The following is a 25242-nucleotide window of genomic DNA, read 5'->3' as shown; positions in this document are numbered from 1 at the left end:
CCTAATCCCTTGAGCAGCTGTCACCATAGGTAGAGCAGGGAAAGAATCCCTTGACTGCTGAAGATGCAAACACATCTGTCATGCAGTAACTCCAAATACTTCACTTGCAATCCCTTTGTGTTTATGCTACACACATGCCTGCCTGACAGCAACACTGATGGCACTTCATTTGGGAGCCTGTCGGTGTTTACACAGGGCCATGCTGGCCGAGAATGATTAACCCCTTAAAGCAAGACAAAAGAAGACTTTTCTTTAATCTTCTCTGCATACCTGCCTAGATACTTTCCACCTGGTACCCTAACTAGCACTATCACACTCAAATTATTGCCACCTTGGTTATGGCATCTTTCAATGGACAGTCATCATTCCCCAGCTACGTTTTGAAGATGTGTTGACTCATGTGATAGATTAGGGAGAGTCATACTTTCTTCATCGTCTTACACTGCAATCATATATACAAATAATCAACAGTAAATCCCACAGAGGTCAATGGCAATTACTCTCAAGTAAATTGGGTAAAGGATTGCGCCATTAGCTTCCTTACCCTATTATTCCAAGTGCAGGCTTTAACTAATGAAGTCCTAAGCTATTTGGGTCCTGCATATTTCTTCACTTGCAGTGGTACCTCGGGTTAAGTACTTAATGTGTTCTGGAGGTCCGTACTTAACCTGAAACTGTTCTTAACCTGAAGCACCACTTTAGCTAATGGGGCCTCCCGCTGCCGCCACGCCGCCGGAGTATGATTTCTGTTCTCATCCTGAAGCAAAGTTCTTAACCTGAAGCACTATTTCTGGGTTAGCGGAGTATGTAACCTGAAGCGTATGTAACCTGAAGCGTATGTAACCCGAGGTATCACTGTACTTTCTTACCTGTGCCTGGTAGTAACCACTACAGTCATCTGAAAGTGGGCTCTTGGAGTGTGTTCCATGAACCAGGCCCAAACATGAGGAGGATGGTCAGTGCTGCCTGCAAGGGTGCAGGGAGCTAGTCAAACCAGAGCCTATGCAACCACTCACTTTCTGTAATCAATAAAGCTGTGGCCTAAATCCTGCCAAAAACCAAAACTAATATTTGAGTCAAATGTGTGTTTATTTAGGGGGGAGGTCTCTGGGTCTGAACACGCAACTATTGCTATTGCTTGAGGCTCATAGTGGTGCAGAGTGCCTTCCATCAGCTTTGGCCGGTGGCCTAGCTGCACCCCTATCTGGAGAGGGATTGCCTAATTTATGTCATCTATGCTCTGGTGACCTCTAGGTGTGATGCATCGTATGGGGGACTACCTCTGAAGACTGGAAACTTCAGCTTGTACAGAATTCAGCAGCTTTTTCTGTGGTGGCTCCCTACTTGCAGAATGCTCTGCCCAGGGAGGCTTGCCTGGGGCCTTCCTTACATATCTTTAGGCACCAGGTGAAAACAATTCACATCTCCCAGGCCTTTGGCTAATTAAAAAATCTATATGTCCTTTTAAACGGTGGGGGTGGATTATTGTTTTTGTTTGTTACTATGTTATATATTTTTGTGTTTAGATATTGTAAATCGCCCTGTGCTCCTCAGATGAAGGGTGGTATAGAAATGTAATAAAAAATAAAAAATAAAAATCAAGTCTTGCCTTTCTGGCCTAGAGAAGACAACTCAATAAATACGGGGTAGAGTTATCAGGACAACCACATCTAAAAAGAAAGAAAGAAAAAGACAAAAAAGACAATCAATGCACAGAGCCTCCTGGGTATATGGTGGTTCAAAAATCCTAATGCATATCCATTTAAAACCGTTCATTGACTAGCAATGTATCTTAAAAAAAGAAGTGATGGTTTCAGTATTGATTGTGCTGTTTTTGAACCTGTCCAGATAGCAACCGTCTGTCTTATTAAAGTTTTAACAATGGGGAGCCTGCTTTTAGAAGAGCAATCAGTCACACAGACCCAAGATAGGCAAGGGGTTAACTAAACACGCATATCAAGAAATTGCTCTTTTGTAGTATAAAAGGAATTTCACCTCCAAATTCCATTTAATTAGTCCGCTGCAGTAAAACATGTTTATGGCCAAAGTAAGAGCAGGGATCCCTTTAATTCTAGTGTACTTGGTAGGGAAGACTTAAAAGGTAAAGGTACCCCTGCCCGTACGGGCCAGTCTTGACAGACTCTGGGGTTGTGCGCCCATCTCACTTAAGAGGCCAGGGGCCAGCGCTGTCCGGAGACACTTCCGGGTCACGTGGCCAGCGTGACATCGCTGCTCTGGCGAGCCAGAGCCGCACACGGAAACGCCGTTTACCTTCCCGCTGGTAAGCGGTCCCTATTTATCTACTTGCACCCGGAGGTGCTTTCGAACTGCTAGGTTGGCAGGCGCTGGGACCGAGCAGCGGGAGCGCACCCCGCCGCAGGGATTCGAACCGCCGACCTTTCGATCGGCAAGTCCTAGGCGCTGAGGCTTTAACCCACAGCGCCACCTGCGTCCCGGTCAGGGAAGACTTAGGCCTGAGCAATTAAACTTTGTTCCTTTCTTCATGGTGAGGGCAGTTTTTTATTTTATTTTTTTAAAAAAGGATCCTAAGTTTGGACTCACATGTTAGGAGTCAGAGTCAGTGTTCATGTACATCAACACAGGGTCAATAAACAAGGTGACCTTCCTTGTTTAAGTTCCAGCAATACTTCACATTATTTAGCTTGAGAAAAGGAAGTAAGTTATTCACTGAGAGCTCAAGGCTAAGCATATCATGCCGAGCTTTGCATAATGAAAGTGACACTGCTATGCCTTGGTTGCTCTTCAAGGATGATGTGGCAATGAAAAGTTCATATGTAGCATTTCTTGACGAGCCAAAATGGCTTGAGTCATCACATCTGGCAGTGTGTTCGAGTCTAATGAAAGTTCTGGACTGGACACAATTCAACGCCATCTTGTAGTCGAATCTGGGGTGTGTGTGTGTATGATTTGTGGTGGTTCAAAGCTTACATCCCCAGTTCCTTAATCATTTCTACCTGTTTTGACTATGATTGTGTACGAAGGTGCCACATATAACACTGGCTTTTGCTGAAGTAAAGTGTTGGGGCAGATGCCATTTTTTGTAGAGGACACAATACTGAAAATGTGACTGTATGTTTTGGGGTGGCTCAAAGCTTTCTATGGGGTAAATGCCCCAAGTTATTTATTTTATTTTGTTATTTGAAGTCCTCACACACAACTGTTTTGACTGAACGAAACTATTATGGATCTCAAAAGAGCGAGCCCCTGCTCATGAACATATATGATATGGACCATGGGTAGGCAAACTAAGGCCCAGGGCCCGGATCTGGCCCAATCACCTTCTAAATCCGGCTCGTGGACGGTCCGGGAATCAGCGTGTTTTTACATGAGTGGAATGTGTCCTTTTATTTAAAATGCATTTCTGGGTTATTTGTGGGGCCTGCCTGGTGTTTTTACATGAGCAGAATGTGTCCTTTGATTTAAAATGCATCTCTGGGTTATTTGTGGGGCATAGTAATTCATTCATTCCCACCCCCCAAAAATATAGTCTGCCTCCACCACAAGGTCTGAGGGATGGTGGATCAGCCCCCTGCTAAAAAAGTCTGCTGACCCCTGAATGGACTGTATCAAAGCTTATATTGAGCTACAGGGACACTTAAACTTTGCGTGATACTCAACTAAGTTTTATCCAGAGCAGACCCATTGAAATTAATGAACGTGACTAACTTAGGCCAATGAATTTCAGTAAGTCTACTCTGGGTTATACTTCGTTGACTACCACCCTTTATTTGCCAAGTTATATGATTGTTTCAAACTTTCGTGCAAATAAGGAGCTAGCAACTAGTAAGCAACTTCAGCACCATCAGACTTCAATAGATTTATGCCCAGGGTGATTGTATCCTTGAAAACAAATGCTGAGCAAGTAGCAACCAACAGAAAAAAGTAGAAGATATATGACATATAAAACAAATTGTATCAAGTTCAAACTTGAGGGGGTATTGAGTTCTGCTGGCAAACATATAAATATGTTGTCCAAGATCCTCCAACATTTGGTCTACTAAATAAAATACTGTAACAGCAAACCAAATACAAGAGCAATGGTTTTAAAGCAAAAAAAAAAAAAAAAAAAAGTTATTTTTTAATATAAAAATGAAATTGCACTTTATTCAGATTATGACCAGTGTCTCATGTTATTGTATCCACTATATATTTAAAGTGGCTTGTCCATTTGTGTGTTTGTTCTCTATGGGCATAGCTGTCTCTCAAAATACCATCACCAAACTTAGAGCAAGGGTTCCTCATGGGAGGGCAGCACTTTTGGTTGTTATGTTTAGATGCCAGATGCTGTTTCCATAGAAACATAGAATTGTAGATTTGGAAGGGACCCCGAGGACCATCTAGTCCACCCCCACAATGCAGGCTTTTTTTTTTTTTGCTCAAGTTGGGGCTCAAACACATGACCCCAAGATTAAGAGTCTCGTGCTCTACTGACAAGATGACCTTGCCACCAAAACTTGGCATGAGGGCTTCCAAGGTTGGGGGTGATCTTCATTGACATTTGAATGCCGGGTGCCATTCTGAATCAAGGTGGCAGACCAAAGCATGACTTTGGTGTGACTTCACCCCTTTTTGTATGTGACAGGTCTGAACTCACAAATAACGATGTCTAAAAAAACCAGGAAAAGGTTTGGGTTTCTAAAAATTCCAGGGCAGCACCAGACACTCTCTGCTAGTAATAGATACAAATAAAGTGGGGTATCCAATATACTTCTTCCATTAGTGCTGAGATATATGTTGGAAGGGACGCAGGTGGTGCTGTGGGTTAAAGCCTCAGTGCCTAGGACTTGCCGATCGAAAGGTCGGCGGTTCGAATCCCTGCAGCGGGGTGCGGGAAGGTAAACGGCGTTTTCGTGTGCGGCTCTGGCTCGCCAGAGCAGCGATGTCACGCTGGCCACGTGACCCGGAAGTGTCTCCGGACAGCGCTGGCCCCTGGCCTCTTAAGTGAGATGGGCGCACAACCCCAGAGTCTGTCAAGACTGGCCCGTACGGGCAGGGGTACCTTTACCTTTTTATATGTTGGAAAGAAACAGGTTTTTTTTCTAACCTTTTATTTCAAGAGTGCCTTTTATTATCCACTTCCATGATTGTGGCCCTAAATATATTTCCAAAGCTGTCAGTTGTCATAGTGCATTCCACTTGGTAGATTCCTCCTTAATTCGCTTTTACTTCTCCTTTCCTTCTTGATGGTTAGGAGTTTGTTTGCTTTTCTGGTCAGGATATAGTCTTACTTCACCCAGTTGCCTAAGCCAAACCGCTCACATCCATAACCAATAAAGTTGTGGCCTTATTTATCCCATTAACCCAATATACTTGTGTTTGTGTATTTATTTCAGAGGGTATTGCAGGCCTCGCCAGGCAAAGGAAGCCCTTAACTACCTGATACACTGAACTGATAGATGACCTTCAGTGCTGTCTGCTAGATCAATAGATGTTATCCTTTGCAATGAAACTGCAAGATAACAGCTACGCCTTCCATGGGCATTTGAACTATATACTTGTTAATGAAATGGCTGGAGAAGTGGCACATTTCTCACCTCTAACATGCAGCTGGCTAGGTGTGAGACAGATAAGTGAATTGCTAATTACTGGCTGCATTTTCTAAACATCCTTTTAAAATATTCAAATGGATAGAAGCTAGGTCCTCTTGGAAGTCTATAGAGGATTGGCTGGCAATTAAACAGCCTTTCCATTCTGTCTGATTAAAAGCTGTTTGTGAGTGCATTTATGCCCACAGAGATCATTTCATTAAAATAAATTACTTTACTTATAAGATCATCTAATGAGTCCAAGGCAGAGTGGAAATTTAACCCTAGGTCAGTTTTAGAACTTCCTGAGCGAAATTGGTTTTATGTATGCTATGCTGAAATATAAGAGAAAAAACAGTAAGTCTTGTGGCACTTTAAAGGCTAAAAAATTAGCTTTCATGGAATACACATAACACCATCAGATGAATAAAGGGTTAGTTCAAGTTGTAAGTCTGTCTGTCTGTCTGTCTGTCTGTCTGTCTGTCTCTGTGTGTACATAAATACACAGGGCAGGGAAGAGATTGTAAACATTTCATTCTGACCTCACTGTTTAAATTCCCCTTCATCAAAATCTGGCTGCATTCACATTACAGTTTATTCCATTTTCACATTTCCCTAACTGTTGACTTCCACATTATATTTGAGCTTCCACATGATGCAAACACCACTTCCAGAACTATAGTGGAATATAGCACAAGTTTGTTGCTCATTTCCATGTTATCTGAAAGTAGCTTTTTTCTCTGGAAGGAAATAATGTGGAAAAGATCACTAAGCGTGCACTATATCCCACTGTAGTTCCAAAAATGGCTTTTACATTACATGGATGCTCAGATATAATGCAGGATTTAAACAGTGGTGAAAATGTAATAAACTGCCCTGTGAATGCAGCCTATGTCTACGTCTATTATATATACCTGTAACTCAGCATAACATTTCATGAATCTGATGAAGTGGATAGTAGTCTACAAAATCTTAAGCCAAGAAATGTGTCAGTCTTTAAGGTGTAGAAGTCCTTTCGATCTTTTGACTGTAGCAAACAAACATAGCTACCCATCTGAAATCTAGGACCGTGACCCCCAAATTTCTTAGTACTGTGGACCCCCCGTTTTTCAAAAGCCCAAGCCATGGACCTCCTTACTTTTGAAATTTTTGATATTTCTATGGTAGTTTTTGTTATGTGGTTGGTGCCATGGACCGCCTGGGTGGGTTATGTGGACCCACTGATCTAGGAGATTCAGTTCCCAGAAAGGTGTTTAGGATACAATAACATCTGGAAGACATCCTTGTTTATACATATACATTCTCCCTTTAATAATGCTTGTTAACTAATCTATAGGAGCAGGGCTGGATTGGGAATCATGTTTGCGTAGACTTTCCTCCTCTCATAGTTTCCCTCACCAAATAGTTGCAGCCTAGCCCAGAGTGAGCCAAGTTTGATTTGGAAATTAGGATGGGAAGAAAGTGATCCCTTGCCCCAGCACAGATCTACTGTGTAACATGTAGTTTTGCACTGATGAAGAACCAAAGAACCATAACCATTCCAGTTTTCTGACCTTCTCTCAGAAGGGTCCAAAGACCTTTCTTCTCTGCTTCTGGCAAGAGCCGGGTATATTTCTGTGCAAAGAAGGCCGTTCATTTCACCACATCAACTCTTCTTCTGCTGCTACAACAGCATATTCCACAGTCACCTATGGCAAACTTGGCCATTCCTACTGTCCATTTTATGAAATATCAAAAAGGTATTTTATATTATTAAATGTAGCAATTCTTTCTTTTTGTGTGTGTCCTTGAACTCTGATCATGCTTCTTTGTGGACTAGATGGAGGACAGTGAGGTGTGTGTGGAAACTAGCCTACGCCTTGGCCACTTCTGCTCAGCCATAGCACTTTGGGCACGTGGCTCCTGAAATGTTTCTCCAGAGATATTGCCCGTCGGGTGAAAAGGGTTTTCCAGCATGGCTATAGTGTGGTAGATTAGGCAGGGATTGAATGACTAGCCCAGGCCCAAGGTTGCCCAGTGAGTTCCTGGCTGAGTGGGGATTCAAACCTTGGTCTCTTGCAGGTCCCAGTCTGAAACTTTTAATGGCTGCACCACACTGGCTGCGTATTAGAACACTTCAGCACCCCAATTCTGTGCTGGTCTTTTTCTGCATGGCAGATGTAAGCTGGGGCAACTAATCCAGCCACCCCAGAAACCAGAGGAGGAAGGGGTCACCCTCCATTGTCCCCAGATGGAGGGCTATGGGGCAGGGTACTGAGGACCAGGAGCACATGTCAGTGGGGGACAGCAAGCCAGCTGCTGCCCTAGACTTATCACAGTGGCCCACCAGACGCCTGTGGGAAACCAGCAAGCAGGATTTGAGCACCAGAGGACTCTCCCCTCCTGTGGTTCCCAGACAGCACAGCCATCCTAGCTAGTGGTCATCCATAACCCTCTCCTCCTCCATGAATTTACCTAATCCTCATTTAAGGCCAACCCAGCTTGATTGCCATGACAACCTTCTGTCGCAGGGAGTTCTGCATGCAGAAGGAATTGTGTCTTCTGCCCAAGCTGCTTCTGGGGGCATAGGAAACTGCCTTATACTTAAGACGTTTGGTTCATCTACCTCAGTATCGTCTACTCTACACAATAGTGGCTCTCCAGAATTTCACACAGGATTCTACCCCAGCGCTACTTGGGAGATGCCTGGAATTGAACCCGGGACCTTTGACATGCAAAGCAGATGCTCTACCACTGAGCTATGGCCCTTCCCCATCCTTCATAAAAAGCAGCTGGTAGGGGCAGCAGGGGCACTAATGGCACCAGCTAGTTATGGACCAAGAGGTGTGCCTTGCCATACAGCCCCCAACTCATTTAATAACTTGGCCACACTGCTTCAGCTATGCAATAGGTGAATGAAGTTGTAATCAACATGGGGTAGTTTTTCACCAGTCACTTACAATGTGATCCTAGACACGTCTACTCAGAAGTAAGTCCCACTGAGTTCAGTGAGACATACCCCCCCCAGGCAAGTGTGTTCACAATCGCAGCCATAGTCAGGCGTTCTGTGCACGAAGAAGAAAAATAACTCTCAAGTATGCTTTCCCTTTCAGAATATGTTTTTTTTTAATAGTTAAATGACACCCTTACCTTTTAAACAAAAGGAAACCAGACAGCTGTTTAGAGTAGTGGATCATCATAGCATTTATTGAGCCTGCAATAAATCAGAGGAGAGATGCTATGCTCTCAGCCACAGCAGCTATTAACGTGCTGTGTGTGACACAGTGTTCGGAATGCAGTTGACCCACATAGATATACTTTTTAAAAACACTCACACAAACATCTTAATAGAAAAAGATTACAGCTGTTATGGTCAGGGTTATATTTTGCTGAATCTGTTGAATTTGTAAATGGGACATAGCAATACTGGCACATTCCTCTGACCAACATACTGACCCTAACCCCCATGTTTAAATGATAGCTAACATGGTGTCTTACATGCTGGATTACAACTCACATCTGCCTAGGCAATGGTCAGGGATGATGAGATTTGTAGTCCAAGGGCACCAGATTGGCTACCACAGGCATATCTCAAAGGAAAATGGATGAGCTACTGGGTAAGCCATATTAGCAATGGATGGCTATGGGGAAAGAGCTGTGACCATGTAATGTAGACTTCCCCAACCTGTTGCCCTCCTGATGTTTTGGACTACAACTCCCATCAGCTGAAGCAAGCATGGCCAATGATAAGGGATGCTGGGAGTTGAAGTTTGAAACATCTGGTGGGCATCCAAGGCTGGGGAAGGCCAGTATAGTGAGCGCTTCTGAACTGTTAGGAGATCCCCTTGAAAATAAAAAGTTATCTTCAGCAAAAAGAAGAGGAAGCTGCAGTGCCATCTTTAGTAATACAGTGGTACCTCGAGATACAAATGCTTCAGGTTACAAACTCCGCTAACCTGGAAGAGTTACCTCGAGTTGAGAACTTTGCCTCAGGATGAGAATGGAAATTGTGTGCCAACGGCGCAGCAGCAGCAAGAGGCCGCATTAGAGAAAGCACGCCTCTAGTTAAGAACAGTTTCAGGTTAAGAGCAGACCTAAAGAATGAATTAAGTTCATAACTAGAGGTACCACTGCAATGCTCTCTCCCCTGGCAACTTTGGGAAATCTTCCATGTGTTGCAGGCGGCACATCTTCCCAAAATACCTATCAGACAGGATCCGCTTGAGGGGGGCATCTCATCTAAACCCTTCATCTCTATCAGAATGGGGCGGGGTATCAATTCATATACGCACACACACAAAAGAAAAAAACCAGAAAGAGGTAAAGAGTAGCAGTGTCATCCATAAAGGCATTAGCACATAAGAAAAGGTCCTTTGCCCAGTGATCTAGGGATTTCATCACATTTCATTTAACAGAATCCTTTTAAGTCTCAATCCCCTCCTTTGTTTTGCAAACAGAGGCAGCTGCCAAAACAGATGCTCCCACTCACTTCAAACCATGGTCATCACTTTCAGAGAGGCCGGTTGGAATCTCCTAATCTTCTTCTTGAGGGCCTTTGAAGCTTTGATGCGACAGAGTTTGGGCATTGGCGGAAGAGACTTGGACGAAGTCGGAACAGCTGCTGGCTGCCTGGGAGAAGAATCTGGCCAGACCAGTTCATGCTCATCGTCGTAGTCAAGAGTCAGGCTGCTGCCATTGCTGCTGCCCTCTGAATCGCTTTCGCTGGACTCGCTGTCCCCAAAGCGGTTGGCTGTATAGTCACTGACTTCCCCTTCACTGGTCTCCGCAATGGTGGAGTGGAAAAGGGAGGCACACTCTGCAGAGTATTCAGAGTGATCGGACTCACTTCTGGCATATGCACCAGGGCGAAAGGGGTGGCTATTCTTGGAACGGGCCCTCATTGTGACAGAGCGAGTAATCCCCGCTCTCCGCGCCGACTGCCTTGGTGGCCCCAAGGCAAAGCCGCTTGAAAGGCTGGCCACTTGGGTTTTTGTCGAGATTTCCACCGTAGACTGCCACTTACGCTGCTTTTTCTTGTTGGTGGTGTCTATGTAGGCCGCCTCGAGAGAATACATGGCATTGGCCTGGTAGAGTTCAGGCCCAGAGGGTACTTGAGGGAGTCTGAATGGTACAGGGTACAGGCTGGACTCCGAACAAGACCTCCCTGTAGCTTCCCCAGCAAAAGTAGGCCTCCTCATGAGGTTCCTTCCTCTCAGCTGCCTCTGAGGCAGACTCCACTCAACGGGCAGCCTGGCAGCAACATGGTGGAGTCCCCTTGGCTTCTCCACAAAGAAAGCCTGCTTCCCAGGCCTCGTCACTTTCTCGCTGCTTCTCCTCTTCACCTTCACAGGCTTCATTTTAGAGTTGGCAAACCTGACCCTGACTTGGTGGGATTCTGCGGGGACAAACTTGGCATGAACAAAGCCACCCTGAGGCACCAGGTCATGGCCTCCTGCCTTGAAAGGTTTCTTGTGAGATTTCTTGGTTGGGGCGACATTCGTGTTTGCGGGGCTTAGGCTAGAATCCTCCGTTCCGAGCTGGGAGCTGGAAGAGCTGCGTTCCAGGCTGCTTTCTCCGGCTTCGGTCAGAGGAGAATCCCTTGCTAACAAACTGGCAGAGTAGCAGCCATTCACAGCCAGCGGAGACTCTGCATGGGCCGGGGCAGCTGCCTGCTCAACATTTGCACTGTGCTGAGTCTCCTGCTGTTTGGCACATTCCCCTTCAGGCATTCCCCTCCGCAGCTTCCCCTCCGCTTTGTTACCGTGCAGAGAGCTCCCTTGTTTTTCCATCTGGCTGCCACTGCTGTTAATTTTCACTCCGCCAGGGCTGGGGATTATAATGAGCCTCTGGAGCATTGTGAATGGCTGGCTCTTTGTTGGACACCTCTCACCGGCGTCCGCCTGATTGTTTCCTCTCGAGCGTGTCAGCTGGAGCAGTTTGTTGATGTAACCTCCTGGCCTGGACTCCGCAACGGGCAGTGTCCTAATCAAACTGGGCCCAACAGCGTGAGGGGCAACTTTGTTAGGCAAGGGGTGAGCCTCTTTTTCTGACGGGGGCCCAGCCAGGGAAAAAAGTGGACTTTGTAAAGCCACAGCGTGAAGAGGGCTAGGGTAAGGATACACTTCGTTCCCACTTTTGGAGACCAAGTCACTCTGGTATTTGGGGTCCACACAGAAGAACTGGATTTCCCCTCCGGGGGAAAGCAGAGGAAAGGATTTGGGGTCAGTTACTTTAGGATATCCTGCATCTGCCAGGGTGAGTCTTTCAAGGTCACCTGGTAAGAGAACAGAATTATAAAAAGGTAGTCAACAACGTAAGAATGAAAATCTGTCTCAAGACACCAAAGACTAAAACCTCTTCTCATTTTTCTCTGGAGTATTTTTACTGGGCAATAAGAGGAGCTCTCAAAATCTTATTGCACCCAAACTTGGCAGTGCTGAACTTTATTTTGCTTCTTGAACATTTCCTTTGCTATAAAGCTGATTCCTGAGTCCTTAATAAAACATCTAAATAGGGCCTCAGGCACCCCACTGGTAGAAAGATACACATGCCCAAGATCTCATTACATCTTACACCCACCATTATGGTCCTCATCAATAAGTTCTTTCAGAAAAAAATGAAACACAATAGTAGACTTCCATCTCTCCCCCCCCCGTATGTGTGTACACATGTACACTCACACCAGAAAATGAGCTTTCATTACTCTACAGAAATGATTAAGATGGGTTAAAACCAGCTACTGCAGTGGTTCTCAACCTGTGGGTCCCCAGATGTTGTTGGACTACAACTCCCATCATCCCTGCGCTCTGGCCTTGCTAGCTAGGGGTGATGGGAGCTGTAGTTCAACAACATCTGGGGACCCACAGGTTGAGAAAGGCTTGTCCTATTAACTCTTGATGCCTCCCATATAAATGTGTGATGCAACTTAACTGGAAAGCACCATCATGCCTGAGGAGATGCAAGGTGATATGAAAGCTTTAATGGGATGTGTGTGTAGTTACCTGTGGAAACAGGCCTTGGCCTGGACCTGGTAGGAGTTCCTGAAACATCAGGGCAAGCTTTGATTCGGCATTCATCACCGATGTAGGCTCCCTGCTGTTGGAACTGGTTGTGTACTGTGGTTTCATCCGCAGATTTTGGGCGGTAATCGAAGATGCTGAGATGGGTCTTGGGGTGCTGGGAACTTGGCAAGAGGCTGGCATGAGAAGAAGAGATGGATTCACTGAAGACTGATGTACAGGAATTGGACAGGGAGCAGGAGCCGCCATCACTCAGATCATAAAAGCCTGTGAGGAGATAAAGAGGACATTTTCTGGATTCCAGGGAACACATGTACAGCATGACCCAAGTGAAGCACTCCCATGTTTTTCTTTTTACAGAAGGGTCAGTCTTCTGTGGAAAATCTAGATGCAGAGTGTTGTTTAAATAATAACTACATAGATGTCCTTCAACAATCAATTCTCACATTACCTGAGCTGGGTCTGCTGTCACTGTCAAGATACTCAATGGAGGTCTTGCCAACATCCAACTTCAGTTCACTAATTTGTTGGTCCAGCTGATCCAGGTGGCCTTTCAACCCAACATCTTGTCTCCTCAGACGTGACTGTTAGCAATGGGAGAGTAAGAAGGAGACACTTTCAGACAAGTTCTAAGGGACCAGACCAAATTGGGTAATCTTTCAGGGTTAAGCCCGCCTTCAGAGGAACAATACACACAGAATGGCCACATGGAAGATCTCATACCCCAAACAAACTAGACACACTAGAGCAGTGTTTCTGAAACTTGGGTCTCCCACTGTTTTTGGACTACAACTCCCATCATCCCTAGCTAGCAGGACCAATGGTCATAGATTAAGGGAACTGTAGTCCAGAAACAGCTGGGGACCCAAGTTTTGGAAGCACTACACTAGAGCAAGGAAAGCCAATGTGGTGCTTTCCACATGCTGTTGGACAGCAACTCCCAACAACTCAGGCTAATGAACAGGGATGATGGGAGCTGTAGTTCATCACCATCTGGCGAGTAGAACATTGGCTACACCTGCACTAGAGTAAGCAATGCAAAGGTAATCATACTAGAATGAAAGGATTAGAACGCTTGTGAATAGAGCGAGAAACCAACTTGGTTGACAGAACTGCATAATCTTTGCAGATATGGAAGCAAATTGTCTTTTATATATTTACGTAAATGTATACTGTTTAAATTCGTATTCCATCATATTGCAAAGATTTGGGGGTAAGTAATATTTTAAAACTGGTAGAAACAAAAGCATTATTTTAAAAAATATAACAGTCCATTAAAACAGCTTATTAGGCTTCACTGCTACATGCATTTTCCTGAGTATAAGTCTCACTGAACTCGGAGAGACTTACTTTTAAACACACAAACATACTTGCACTTTGAAGTGCTTTTGAACTGCTAGGTTAGCAGGAGCAGGGACTGAACAATGGGAGCTCACCCAGTCATGGGGATTCGAACCACCGACCTTCTGATCAGCAAGTCCTAGGCTCTGTGGTTTAACCCACAGTGCCACCCGTGACCCTAGTTCACAACATAAAAATACAAAATGAGAGCACAAAATGTATACCAAAAAATAACAAACCAATAAACTCCCTTCCTACAGACACACCTAAACGTTCATAGATTGTCATCGGTCTGATTCAGTATATGGCAGCTTCCTGTGTTCCTGTGAAGAATCCCATCCCATGTTATGTCCAGAGGACCCCCTAACAAGCCACTCCAGAAACTCAGGCAACAACTTCTGGGGCAGCATAAAAGGCTGGGGGTTTGAAAGGGGAAGAGCAAAGTCCTGGCTGCATTCTTAACAAGTATTTTGGATCTCAGCTTAGGCCGGAGAGTGAGCCTAAAGCACAGTATGTGCAAAAACCAGCAACCTATTATTTGCCTCACTAAACATTCTGTTAATTTCAGACCCATGGATTAACTTGTCTTTTCCTCATCTGAACACCTTGGAGCCCTTTTAATTCCCAGCAAAATGCTACTTTTTGTCTACTTCAAAAGAGGTATAGAGAAGGCTCATAAAGCCAACGGGCCAAAATGGCATTACGTCCAGTTACACTGACTTAATAAATTTCTAGATAAAAGACTTTGTAGCACAAAATAACACTCTTCACGTACTGACTTCTTGAAAAACAAATAAGTTTTAAAGTGTCTTTGACGCCCAAAGTACATTCAAACATGGACACATTCTTGATTTACAGTGCAGGAATAGAATTGTTAAAAGTGTTGCCATTTCAGTAGCACGCTGCTATCCCAAAGAGCCTGCTGTGCTCAGATCCTGCTTGTGAGCCTTCCACAGGCATCTGGTTGGCCACTGTGAGAACAGGATGCTGGACTAGCTGGGTCACTGGCCTGATCCAGCAGGCTTGTCTTATGTTTCCGTTCTTATGACTAAGACCTAGTGTGCGTGTGTTGGTGGAGACAGCTAACTTAAAGGCCATGGACCCCATCCTCCCTCAAGTGTTTTCTGGTGAACCCCAGCAATTTGGCTGTTGTAGCAGCAATTAAAAAATAACAAATTACTGAGGTGGTGCTGATAAGAAAGGCTGCAATCTCTTTGCCTACGTCCTAGACCAGGCATGGCCAAACTTGGCCCTCCAGATGTTTTGGGATACAATTCCCATCATCCCTGACCTGTTAGCTAGGGATGATGGGAGTTGTAGTCCCAAAACATCTGGAGGGCCAAGTTTGGCCATACTTGCCCTAGACCGTCCACCAGTGCAACAGATGCAGATCTCCCCCTCCCCATACAAACAAGCTGATGAAAAGGAGGAGAGATGTGAAGCCCCATCATTGTGCTGGCTGGTGTGAGCCCAGACCAGAAGGCCTGCAAGGGGAGTCAGCATGGACGGGGATCTTGGAGGAGAGTCCAGTGCAAGCAGCCCAACTTCACATGGTGGTAGCATCTGTACAGAGCTTGAGATCCCATCCCTCAGGGAGAGGCCCCGTTGGTTTGGTCATCTGTCCCAAACCACATGAAGCAAAGTGGACTTTGCCACACATCTGGTGGACTTCAATCTTAGTTTTACCAATATAAATATGAAGTTATGCTATACTTCTCTCAGCACCCACAGACAGTTGTACACAAGGCACAGCTTCCCAAAGTGTCCTTACTAGAAGGTATTGTGTCCACTAAAACTTGTTCCAAAAATGTTCAGACAGTTATCATTCACATTTGAAATAGAAAGATGCCAATTTAATAATTGTGCATTACCTTTCTGAATTTCCTGCATGGAGGGTGGTGGAGGAAACACTTTATGCTTCCCTTAGCCTCACCCATTCAGGAAGTCAGAGAGTTTTGTTTTCATGGCTGGAATTAATTGCTTAATGATTAATGTTTTGCCAGCCAATCCCTCCCTTTGTGGTTTCTGATTAATGGCAGAGAGGCCACAAAGCGTTCAACAAGGCTCTCAGGTATTCAAAGATAATTTATTGCACCTCCAGGATCTGTTTGTAATTTTACAGCACTTTAACCAACAGAAAATGATTTATATTTGCCTGGTTAACCCTTTCCTCTTTTCCCATTGTCTCCTGCTATAGGGAGTGAGGTGGGTCTCATGTTGCTGGGAGACTCAACGCTTCCCATTAACTCCCAACTGCTAAAGACCAAAGTTTGCTTATAATCACTCATCTGGGTCTTTGATATTCTTTACGATGATCCTGGAGTCTGCTAGCCCCCTGTGGAATTTTGCTAAGGAGAAATTTGTGCAAATTGCATTAGCTGGTACACTTAAACAGTCAAAGTGCAAAATCTGTGGGACTCTTATGCAACACGTAGGCCAATATCAGAGGAACTGATCAAATATTTTGGAAATCTCATAAGGCAGGCATGTTCAACTAGTTGATTGCGATCTACTGGTTGATCGTGGGGCATCCCTGCTCGATTGCGTGATCCAGATTGATTGCCCAATGATGATGATGATGATGATGATAATAGCTCAACAACTTTGGTGAAGGCTCCCCCCAAAAAGTCCAACAACTTTGGTCAATCCAAAGGGTAGACCACTGCCAGTTTTTTTATAGTGGGAGTAGAGCACAGTCTCTTGGGAGTTGGACATGCCTGCCATAAGGGAATCACCACAGATCAATGGGAGGAATTCATCGTAGCACTATGGCAATTGTTCCATCAGCACAAGCTAGACTAATGTCTTGTAGTGAGAAGGGGAAAGTGCCATTTGCTTTGAAGGGGAAATTGCCATTTGCTTTCTTTAGAAGATCTCCCTCTACACAGAAGTGTTGAACAACTGTTGTTAAATATTAGGGGGTGGGGGTGGGCAGGGAAAGGACTAGACCATGTGAAAAATGAACATATTATTTTAGCTGCAGTTCATTCATTTTCAGCTTTGTATTCTTGTTATATGTTATGTTGCTGGACCATAAAAAAAGCTGATCTCCGAAGAATCGATGCTTTTGAATTATGGTGCTGGAGGAGACTCTTGAGAGTCCCATGGACTGCAAGAAGATCAAACCTATCCATTCTGAAGGAAATCAGCCCTGAGTTCTCACTGGAAGGGGCATTTGGAGTGCAGTGTAATCACTATTCTGATGATATCATAGATAAAATCTTATGGTATGACTATGTTTTGCAGCTTGGGGCGGAGGATGAAGTGGATTGGTCCTAGAATGTTTTGAAGGGCAGCAAAGAGGAAAAAAAGATGAAGACTATCTCCATCATGCCATTGAGGAAGCAGATGAGTTCCTGGTGATGTGTAGCGAGACCCTGTGTGCAGTTGGGAGCTGTCATCAGGGGATTTGAAGTGGGGTGTCATCAGTACACTGATGACCCCAGCTTTAGCTCTGCTTTCCATCTGAATCAGCAGAGGCCGCTCAGGCTCTTGACAGATACTTGGAGGCAGCAATGGGCTGGAATCGGATGAGGGCCAATAAACTGAAACAGAACCCATAAAAAGGTGGGAGGCATTGCATGCATTAAGTTTTCAAGTCTGGGAGTTGAGGAGATAGCCTGACTTGGACAAGGTCACACTCCCTTTGAAAGAGCAGGCCCTTAACTCAGGCTCCTTGATCCAGCTTGTTCCAGCTTAGGTGGCCTCAGTGGCAAGGAGTGCCTCTTTCCAGCTGCAACTGGTTTGCTACCTACAGCCCTTCCTGGAAAGAGAAGACTTGGTCACCATGATCTACATTCTGGTAACCTTCCATCTTCGGGTAGCATGCTGTATATTGGGCATCCCTCAGAGGTTGTTCAGAAGCTTCTACTAATGCAGCTGCAAAATTGCTGAGAGGCACACCTGGGGAGGATAATGTAGCACCTATTTCTGAGATAACTGTGCTGGTTGCCTATTCGCTTCTGGGCCCAGTCCCTCATGTACAGCCTTGGCATTATCAGCACCACTCTCTAACCAACAGAGCTATCCAGGCTAGGGCAGAACAGGAAGTGAGAAGTGATATGGAGATTGGGTACTCTAGATCAGGCATCCCCAAACTCAGCCCTCCAGCTGTTTTGGGACTACAACTCCCATCATTCCTAGCTAACAGGGCCAGTGGTCAGGGATGATGGGAACTGTAGTCCCAAAACAGCTGGAGGGCCAAGTTTTTGAATGCCTGCTCTTGTCTAGATCTGATGAAGCAAGTGCCTCTGAGCTTAGTGGAACTTACTTCTGAATAAACAAACACTCTGGATGGGCTGAATGCACGTTAGTGAAAAGATACAGTTTACACATCCAGAGTTCCAGATGTTGCTAGCTATGTCAAAATTGGTTTGGATAGCCAAGAATGCAGCAGTTTCCTCCCCAAATATCACATGCTACTATTCCTATGATAAAATGACTCAACCCATTCCTTATGACCAATGCAGAGAAAGCTCTGTCTCTCCTAATAAAAGGGGAACACCATGAACTCTCTTTTTTACCCTGTTTTAAACCCCGGTCAAGTGTCTGCCATATCTTGATAAGCTAATCCTCCATTTTCAAGTCTTACTGGGAACAAAACACACATACAAATGAGCTCTTACAGCACAAAGCACGTGTGTCAAATAGGAATGGATTGCTTTGGTCAGAGGTCACTGGGTGTTCCTATTAACCTGCTGGCCTTGAGCAAGCCATAAATGTTTTAAATCATATTCTCTTTGGGCTTCCATAGAATAAAGCGGAGTCATTAGTTAACATTATCAATGACAGGTAATCAAGTGGTTGGCAGTAGACTTGTGCTGCCATTTTGACTCTAATCAAGATATGCTTGCTGCAATGTTTCACAAGTGGGGCTTAAGCAGCCCCTGAAGGTTAAAGCCAATTTTCACTCTGAGATGCCTTCTGATAAAGCTGCCTACAGTTAGTGAATACCCTTTGTGTTTTCACACCTGATTGATAACTGATGGCCAAGTCTAACACCAATAAGGAGGAGGGGGCAGGGGAGATCAGAATTAACTCAGTTTACTGAAGTGTGTAATTGCCAGTACTGGAGAGATTAAAGTCTATAACATTTTGATTGCATTATTCCCCCACCCCAGAAACGAATTCCAGTCCTAATATATATTTGCCAATCCACACACAAAAAAATGCACAAGGGTTTAAAAAAAGAAGTTGACGTCACACAAATTCAATCACTTTCCTCTTTTGATCATGCCATCTATTTGAACACTGGATGTAGGAGTTGCAAAAAATTTTTTCCCCCTCACATGCTTGTTGTAATTTGGAGGGCAACGGATGCAAAAATAAACATTGCTATATGGAGTAACAGCAACATGCCAGTTTTATTAGGGCTGACTGAAAAGTCACAAAGGAAGCAAGCAAGCTTTGGACTTATTAAGAAGAACAATGCATCAAGCTGGATATTGAGCAAAACCAAGTGCAAGGTGTGGGTGAAGAGAAACAGATGATCTGGGGGGCAGGGAACCACGTGTGCACTTTGTAATAGTTTATGGTGGCATGGAGGAGGTGTTTTGCAGACAATTAAGATTCGGCCATGTTTTGGTACAACATGAGACCTTTTTGCATGAGTAGTGAAGAATATGGCGACTCTTCCAGCAGTCATTCAGACTGGTTTCTAGCAAATAAATTACAAGGTGTTTACTTGTGGCTTACCCCACCCCAAAGGACCCACATGACTACTGGAAGTTTTCTAATGCAGAATTCTAACACAGAAAAGTATTTCACACAGAATACATATACCCAAAGGCTCTCTAAAGCTCCTCCCTCCCTCCTTTAAACAGTGATGTTCGATGGGGGAGGCACTTTAGAGAGCAGCTTTGCCAAACCACTCTCTGAAGCACTTGCCAGCCTCCTTTAAACGCCGCTCCAGTGATATTTAATGGAAGGGGGGCGGGGTGAGGCTTCAGAAAAATGCCTTCTGTCCTTCAAACAGTGTTCCTTCCTCAGCAGCTTGCCTGGGCTGCTTGCTTTTTCTGTTCTCAGGCCGCAGTTGGTGTGGCCACCTGTTGGCAGCCGTGCAAACTGCAGCATGACAACAATTTTTCTTCCAGAAATATAGCAGGGGTCAGCTTTTTCAGAAGGGGCAGGTCCACTGTCCCTCAGACCTTGTGGGGGGCCGGACTATATTTTGAGAAAAATAATAATGAACGAATTCCTATGCCCCACAAATAATTCTACTCATGTAAAAACACGCTGATTCCTGGACCGTCCGCGGGCTCAATTAAGAATGTGATTGGGCCGGATTCAGCCCCTGGGCCTTAGGTTGCCTACCCATGGTATAGAGAGATATATTTGAAACCCAGCACAATGTAGTGTGGCAAGAAGTTAGTGTGCCAGAAAGCCTCTAATGTACTTTTACATTCCTATGGGAGGAAGGGTTGGATATAAATTTGATCAATTTAATAGGTAGTGCCAGTTAATGACTATTAGCCTCTTCACCTATGAACAAGCCATTCAGATTTTTAGGTCTGCAGCATGTGAAGCTCAGTTATGCAGGTGTGACTTCAGACAGGGTATACTTGAAGGAAAAAGCCAAGAACCATACATGAGCTAGTAAACTTGAAAGTCCTCTTGTAAATGGGTGGGCTTGCTTTCATACTTCTGGTCTGACTCACTGTTGCATTTGAGTCTGGACAGAAAGCTTGCCTCAAAGCAAACTTGATTTCGGCGGCGGGGGGGGGGGGCAAACCCTTCATAATGTGCATCATATTGTTTTACTTATCTGTGCTACATTTGTATTCTGTCCTTTCCTTCCCAAGCCTTTTTTCACCTCAGAATAAGGCTGAGAAATAAGATACTTTGATCAAAATTCTCAAATGGCTGCAAGCACAGGCCTAGATTTACCACTGGGTGTTTACTTGACTGCAGTCGATTACAACTCTTCAGCAAATGTACTTGTGTGATGCATAGTTTGCAACAGATTTGGCCATATCCACCATTTACCATTTTTGGTGTACACTTTTGCCGTACCTAGGCATAAACCTGTATCAAAATAATGTGTGGAGTAGACCAGAGAGAAAAGTTGGGTTGCCTGCATCTAAACTCAACACTCTACCCCAGCCTTCACCAATCTAGGATATTTTGGATGGGAGCTATGGTTCAAAACAGCTGAGGGCACCTGGCTGCCAAAGTCTGCTCTAGCCACTATATTTCACTGAATCATCATGCTGAAGAAATTTCCTGAGCTGTTCTAGTCTTTGTTATTACAATACCGGTTGTTTGTGCTAGTTGTAATCAGAACAGGTGATGGGATTTGAAAGTCATCTGTAAGCCAACGGCCATCACCACATCTTGTGACAGTCAATTCCATGAAGTAATTACACATTGAGCGAAGAAGTACATTTGTGCTTGTCTCTCCTGAGCCTACTGACAACCAACTTTTGAAAGATAAAAATGATATTTATCCACTCTCTCTGCACTATTCCCCGTTAGACAGCACAGTTGAAATGTGCATTGCTTAAACTGAATGAAAAGTAAATAGCAATCGCTTTGTGTTGTTTTTGCTTCTTCCTTTGAATAAGTTGGTCATCCTGTGCCTGGAATGCAGAATGTGTGGTCCTCTGGATGTTGTTGGACTCCAACTCCAACATTCCCAGCCAGCACAGCCAATGGTATAGAAGGATGGGCCCTAGATCAGGTGTGGAGAACCTTAGTCCCTCCAGATGTTGCTAAACTACAACTTCTTGAGCTCCAATAAGCCTGTCCTCGGATGATGAGGACTGTAGTTTAGCAACATCTGGAGGGACAAAGGTTCCCCATATATTATTCCATCCACAATCTAGGAAGTTGGTCCAGATCACTACTAATCCCCTTCCTGCTCTTTGCAAATCATGGCTGCCTTTTTATTATTTTGTAATATTTCCAAAGGGACGCAGGTGGTGCTGTGGGTTAAAGCCTCAGCGCCTAGGACTTGCCGATCGAAAGGTCGGCGGTTCGAATCCCTGCGGCGGGGTGCGCTCCCGCTGCTCGGTCCCAGCGCCTGCCAACCTAGCAGTTCGAAAGCACCTCCGGGTGCAAGTAGATAATAGGGACCGCTTACCAGCGGGAAGGTAAACGGCGTTTCCGTGTGTGGCTCTGGCTCTGGCTCTGGCCAGAACAGCGATGTCACGCTGGCCACGTGACCCGGAAGTGTCTCCGGACAGCGCTGGCCCCTGGCCTCTTAAGTGAGATGGGCGCACAACCCCAGAGTCTGTCAAGACTGGCCCGTACGGGCAGGGGTACCTTTACCTTTTACCTTTACCTTAATATTTCCAAATGGACTAAAATATATTAAATGAGCAGCATCCAATCAGCCTGTCAAATGATACTTCTAGTGGCAGAGTTTTTGCACCCCTTTTCTTCCAAAGGTAAGATGAAAGATGCCATTCACAGGCATTGAAGATCTGCTATTTCTGTATGATGTGAATTTCTCTCTACATTTCCAGTTAATAGTAAAACAAGTTTTTGAATTTATTCAAATACCAATCTTAAGACACTCAGGAATATGCTTTATTTTTTAAAAAAACCAAGCCAAACCCAAAACCCCAAAGTCCCCAAGTCAATGGTATTTTATATACACAGGGTCACACATTTATTATTTCAGCCTTGTTTAAAGAATGACATCAAAACAAAATTCCCACCCTCCAGAAATTTAAGTTCTTCACAGATTCCATGACATTTCAGTGAATTTATTCATTGAGACCTTGCAACTGATATGGCAAAATATTGTTTTTAGGACTGTGTAGGATGATCTGAAGTGTGTTTACTCAGAAGTAAGTTCCAATAAAATAAGTCAATAGGACTTACTTCCATGGATTGAGAGGCTGAGGCTTAAAAAACAAAATAAGAAGACATCAGGTAATGGGTGGAGCAGATCAAAGGCAATTCAGCCTCCAATGCACTTACCCATAAGAAGTTTCTCACTGACAACAAGAGCCTAGTCAAAACATGTAGCCACTAATGGAAATGTATTATTACACGGATTTAGAGCAGCTTCAGCTGTTACATCCGAAAAAGCAAGAAAGTTTGTCAAATGTGACAATTGCCTATGGAGATTGTGTCAATACAAATGTTACAAATGTAACTGGGAAAGTGCAGCATCCGAAATACCTCTTAGATTTAAGGCAGAAGATAACACGGACTGGTTCAGGGTTGTTAAGCCCGTAATTTTAAGAGATTGATTCCTTAATTAAGTAATTATTCCTTATCATACATCCCTGTTTCATAGAATGGTTATTCTTTACATCAAACACATACATACAGACATACCCTTTCTCGGACCTTGCAACAACACAGCCCTGAATGTTGCATTTTTAAAAACCAAACTATTCATTACTATTTTACGATGTACCGAACCGTCTTTGAACCTTTTTTATGGATCTCTTCAATTAACTTGTGCACTCTCAGTCATCACCCTTCAAACCACCATCCTCCATAGATTTTCTAGTGGAAACGAAAGATTAAATAGATAAAACCTAAATTAGGGGATCAGCTCTAAAATTGTGCAACTAGGGTGTGTGTATAGTTAGGGGGAAGGCAGATCATAATGAGGCTCTGCTCCAGGAAGGCAGATTTTGCCAATGTACTTTGCCAATGTAGGCTGTCCCTAAAAAGCCCCTAAAGCACAGTTTGCCTAAGCATGAATGAAATAATTCTGCCATCATGCAGCCAGTAAATAATAGACTTGTTGATGGCTCTATAACTGCAATGGAACCATTTAGTGAGAATAAATTCACTCACCACAGGATCTGAGACTGGTAACCTGAGTGGGGGCCTGGCCAGAGGTACCAACCCAGTATGACCACCGGTCCAATTAACGTGGTTCATAGTTCAGTTGGTTAGAGCGTGATGCTGATAATGCCAAGGTCGCGGGTTCAATTCCCTGCATGAGCCAGCTGCATTGCAGGCGGTTGGACTAGATCAGTGGATCCAAACCTTTTTTTATTTTTTTTTAGCCATGCCCCTAAGAACCTCTAAAATCTTGATGCCCCCCTCCCACGACATATAATTCTTCTTATTCAAAAAGTGAACTCCGATTCACGTGGAGGATGCCTAAAAGGCCATTCACTGTTCATAACTCATTCTCGAATTGCCCCCCTTAAAAATCAAATCGCCCCACGTTGGGAACCGCGGCATTAGATGATCCTCGAGGTCCCTCCCAACTTTTAGGATTCTAACCTAGCACGGCTTACTCTGACTGGCAGAAGCTCTTCGCAGTTCCAGGCAGGATTCTGTCCTGGTCCTACCTGGAAAGAGGAGGAGGGGGCGCTTCTGCATGCAAAGGAGGGACCCCTGGAGGATCCCCGGCGCCTGGATCCACAAAGGGATCCCCGCTCTCCCCTGGCCCCCCGCCGCAGTTGTGGCGCAGCGGCCAGACCCCCTCGCCGGCGGGAGACCCCTTACCAGTTGCTCCTTCAAGGCGCTCAGGGTGGCTTCGAGGCGCCGCTCCTTGCTGCGCGCCTGCCTGCCGTCGGCGGTCGGCTGCTCGGCCAGCGCCCCGCTCACCAGCGCCCGCTGCTTCTCCCGCAGCACCTGCAGCTCCTGGAGGCCGGCCAGGGCGGCTTGCAGCCTCTCGCCTACCCGGCAGCGGTCCCAGCCGCCCGGCCGCTGCTGCTGCGCTGGCCTCCCTAGGAGCATCTTCCCACGCCGTCCAAGCCACAGGCCACGCCGGAGCGAGCGAGGCGGAGCCCAGGCAGGCGCTAACCTCTCCCTCCGCCGCCAGCCAAGCGAATGCAGCCGAGCAGGCGCTGCGGCGGCCGAGGGGGGCGCGCGCGGCCAAGCTGCAGTTCAGCGCCCTCCCCTGCGCGGGGCAGACGCAGAGCCAACGCCGAGCGAGCCGAGCCGACGGAGCAGCCAATCGCGGCTCGAGCTCATTCATTCATCCCGCAAGCCCCGCCCCCCAGGCTGGGAAGGTTCAACCCGGGGTCTAGACAACCTGTGGATCGCCGCTTTCCCCAAGCATGGGCATACATGCGCAATCCCCCCCCCGCCCCACCATCACCACCACGTGGCCAGTGATTTCAGGCTGCGATCGTGAGTCAATGACACCTGCTAGGAAGGATGCGTTGCTGGACTCCGTGGGGGCTTCCTTCCAAGTAGGCATGCTCAGGCTTGCCGTAGGTCAGGAAAATTCCTGGCGTGTCCTGGTTTTCGAGTGTAAAAATGGCCTCAGGGGTTAAAAATTGCAAGTGGTCTAACCACTGTGGTCTAACCACTGAGCATCTTGGGCTTGCCAAAAGTTGGAAGGGACCTCGAGGATCATCTAATGCCATGGTTCCCAACGTGGGGCGATTTGATTTTTAAGGGGGGCATTTGAGAATGAGTTACGAACAGTGAAT

At 45.4% G+C, this 25242-nt stretch overlaps 1 protein-coding gene across 2 annotated transcripts; it reads right to left on the bottom strand.

The window, feature by feature from the left end:
- Positions 1-8704: 8704 nt before the first annotated feature.
- Positions 8705-24632, bottom strand: DACT2 (dishevelled binding antagonist of beta catenin 2). Of its 2 annotated transcripts, none has more exons than XM_079971025.1 (4): positions 24308-24632; positions 12996-13128; positions 12527-12811; positions 8705-11799 (listed from the first exon to the last, which is right to left on the bottom strand). In XM_079971025.1, exons 1-4 carry the CDS (start codon positions 24539-24541, stop codon positions 10016-10018), a joined length of 2436 nt encoding a protein of 811 aa, XP_079827151.1. In that variant the 5' UTR covers positions 24542-24632; the 3' UTR covers positions 8705-10015. The 2 variants fall into 2 exon arrangements, with proteins under 2 accessions (XP_079827151.1, XP_079827152.1); XM_079971026.1 differs by lacking the exon at positions 24308-24632 and adding an exon at positions 15757-15837.
- Between the last annotated feature and the right edge of the window lie 610 nt (positions 24633-25242).

This window comes from Podarcis cretensis, assembly GCF_951804945.1.
Source record: "Podarcis cretensis genome assembly, chromosome: 3".
In the NCBI taxonomy this organism is placed as follows: Eukaryota; Metazoa; Chordata; class Lepidosauria; order Squamata; family Lacertidae; genus Podarcis; species Podarcis cretensis.
This window is presented reverse-complemented; position numbering and strand designations above follow the sequence as displayed.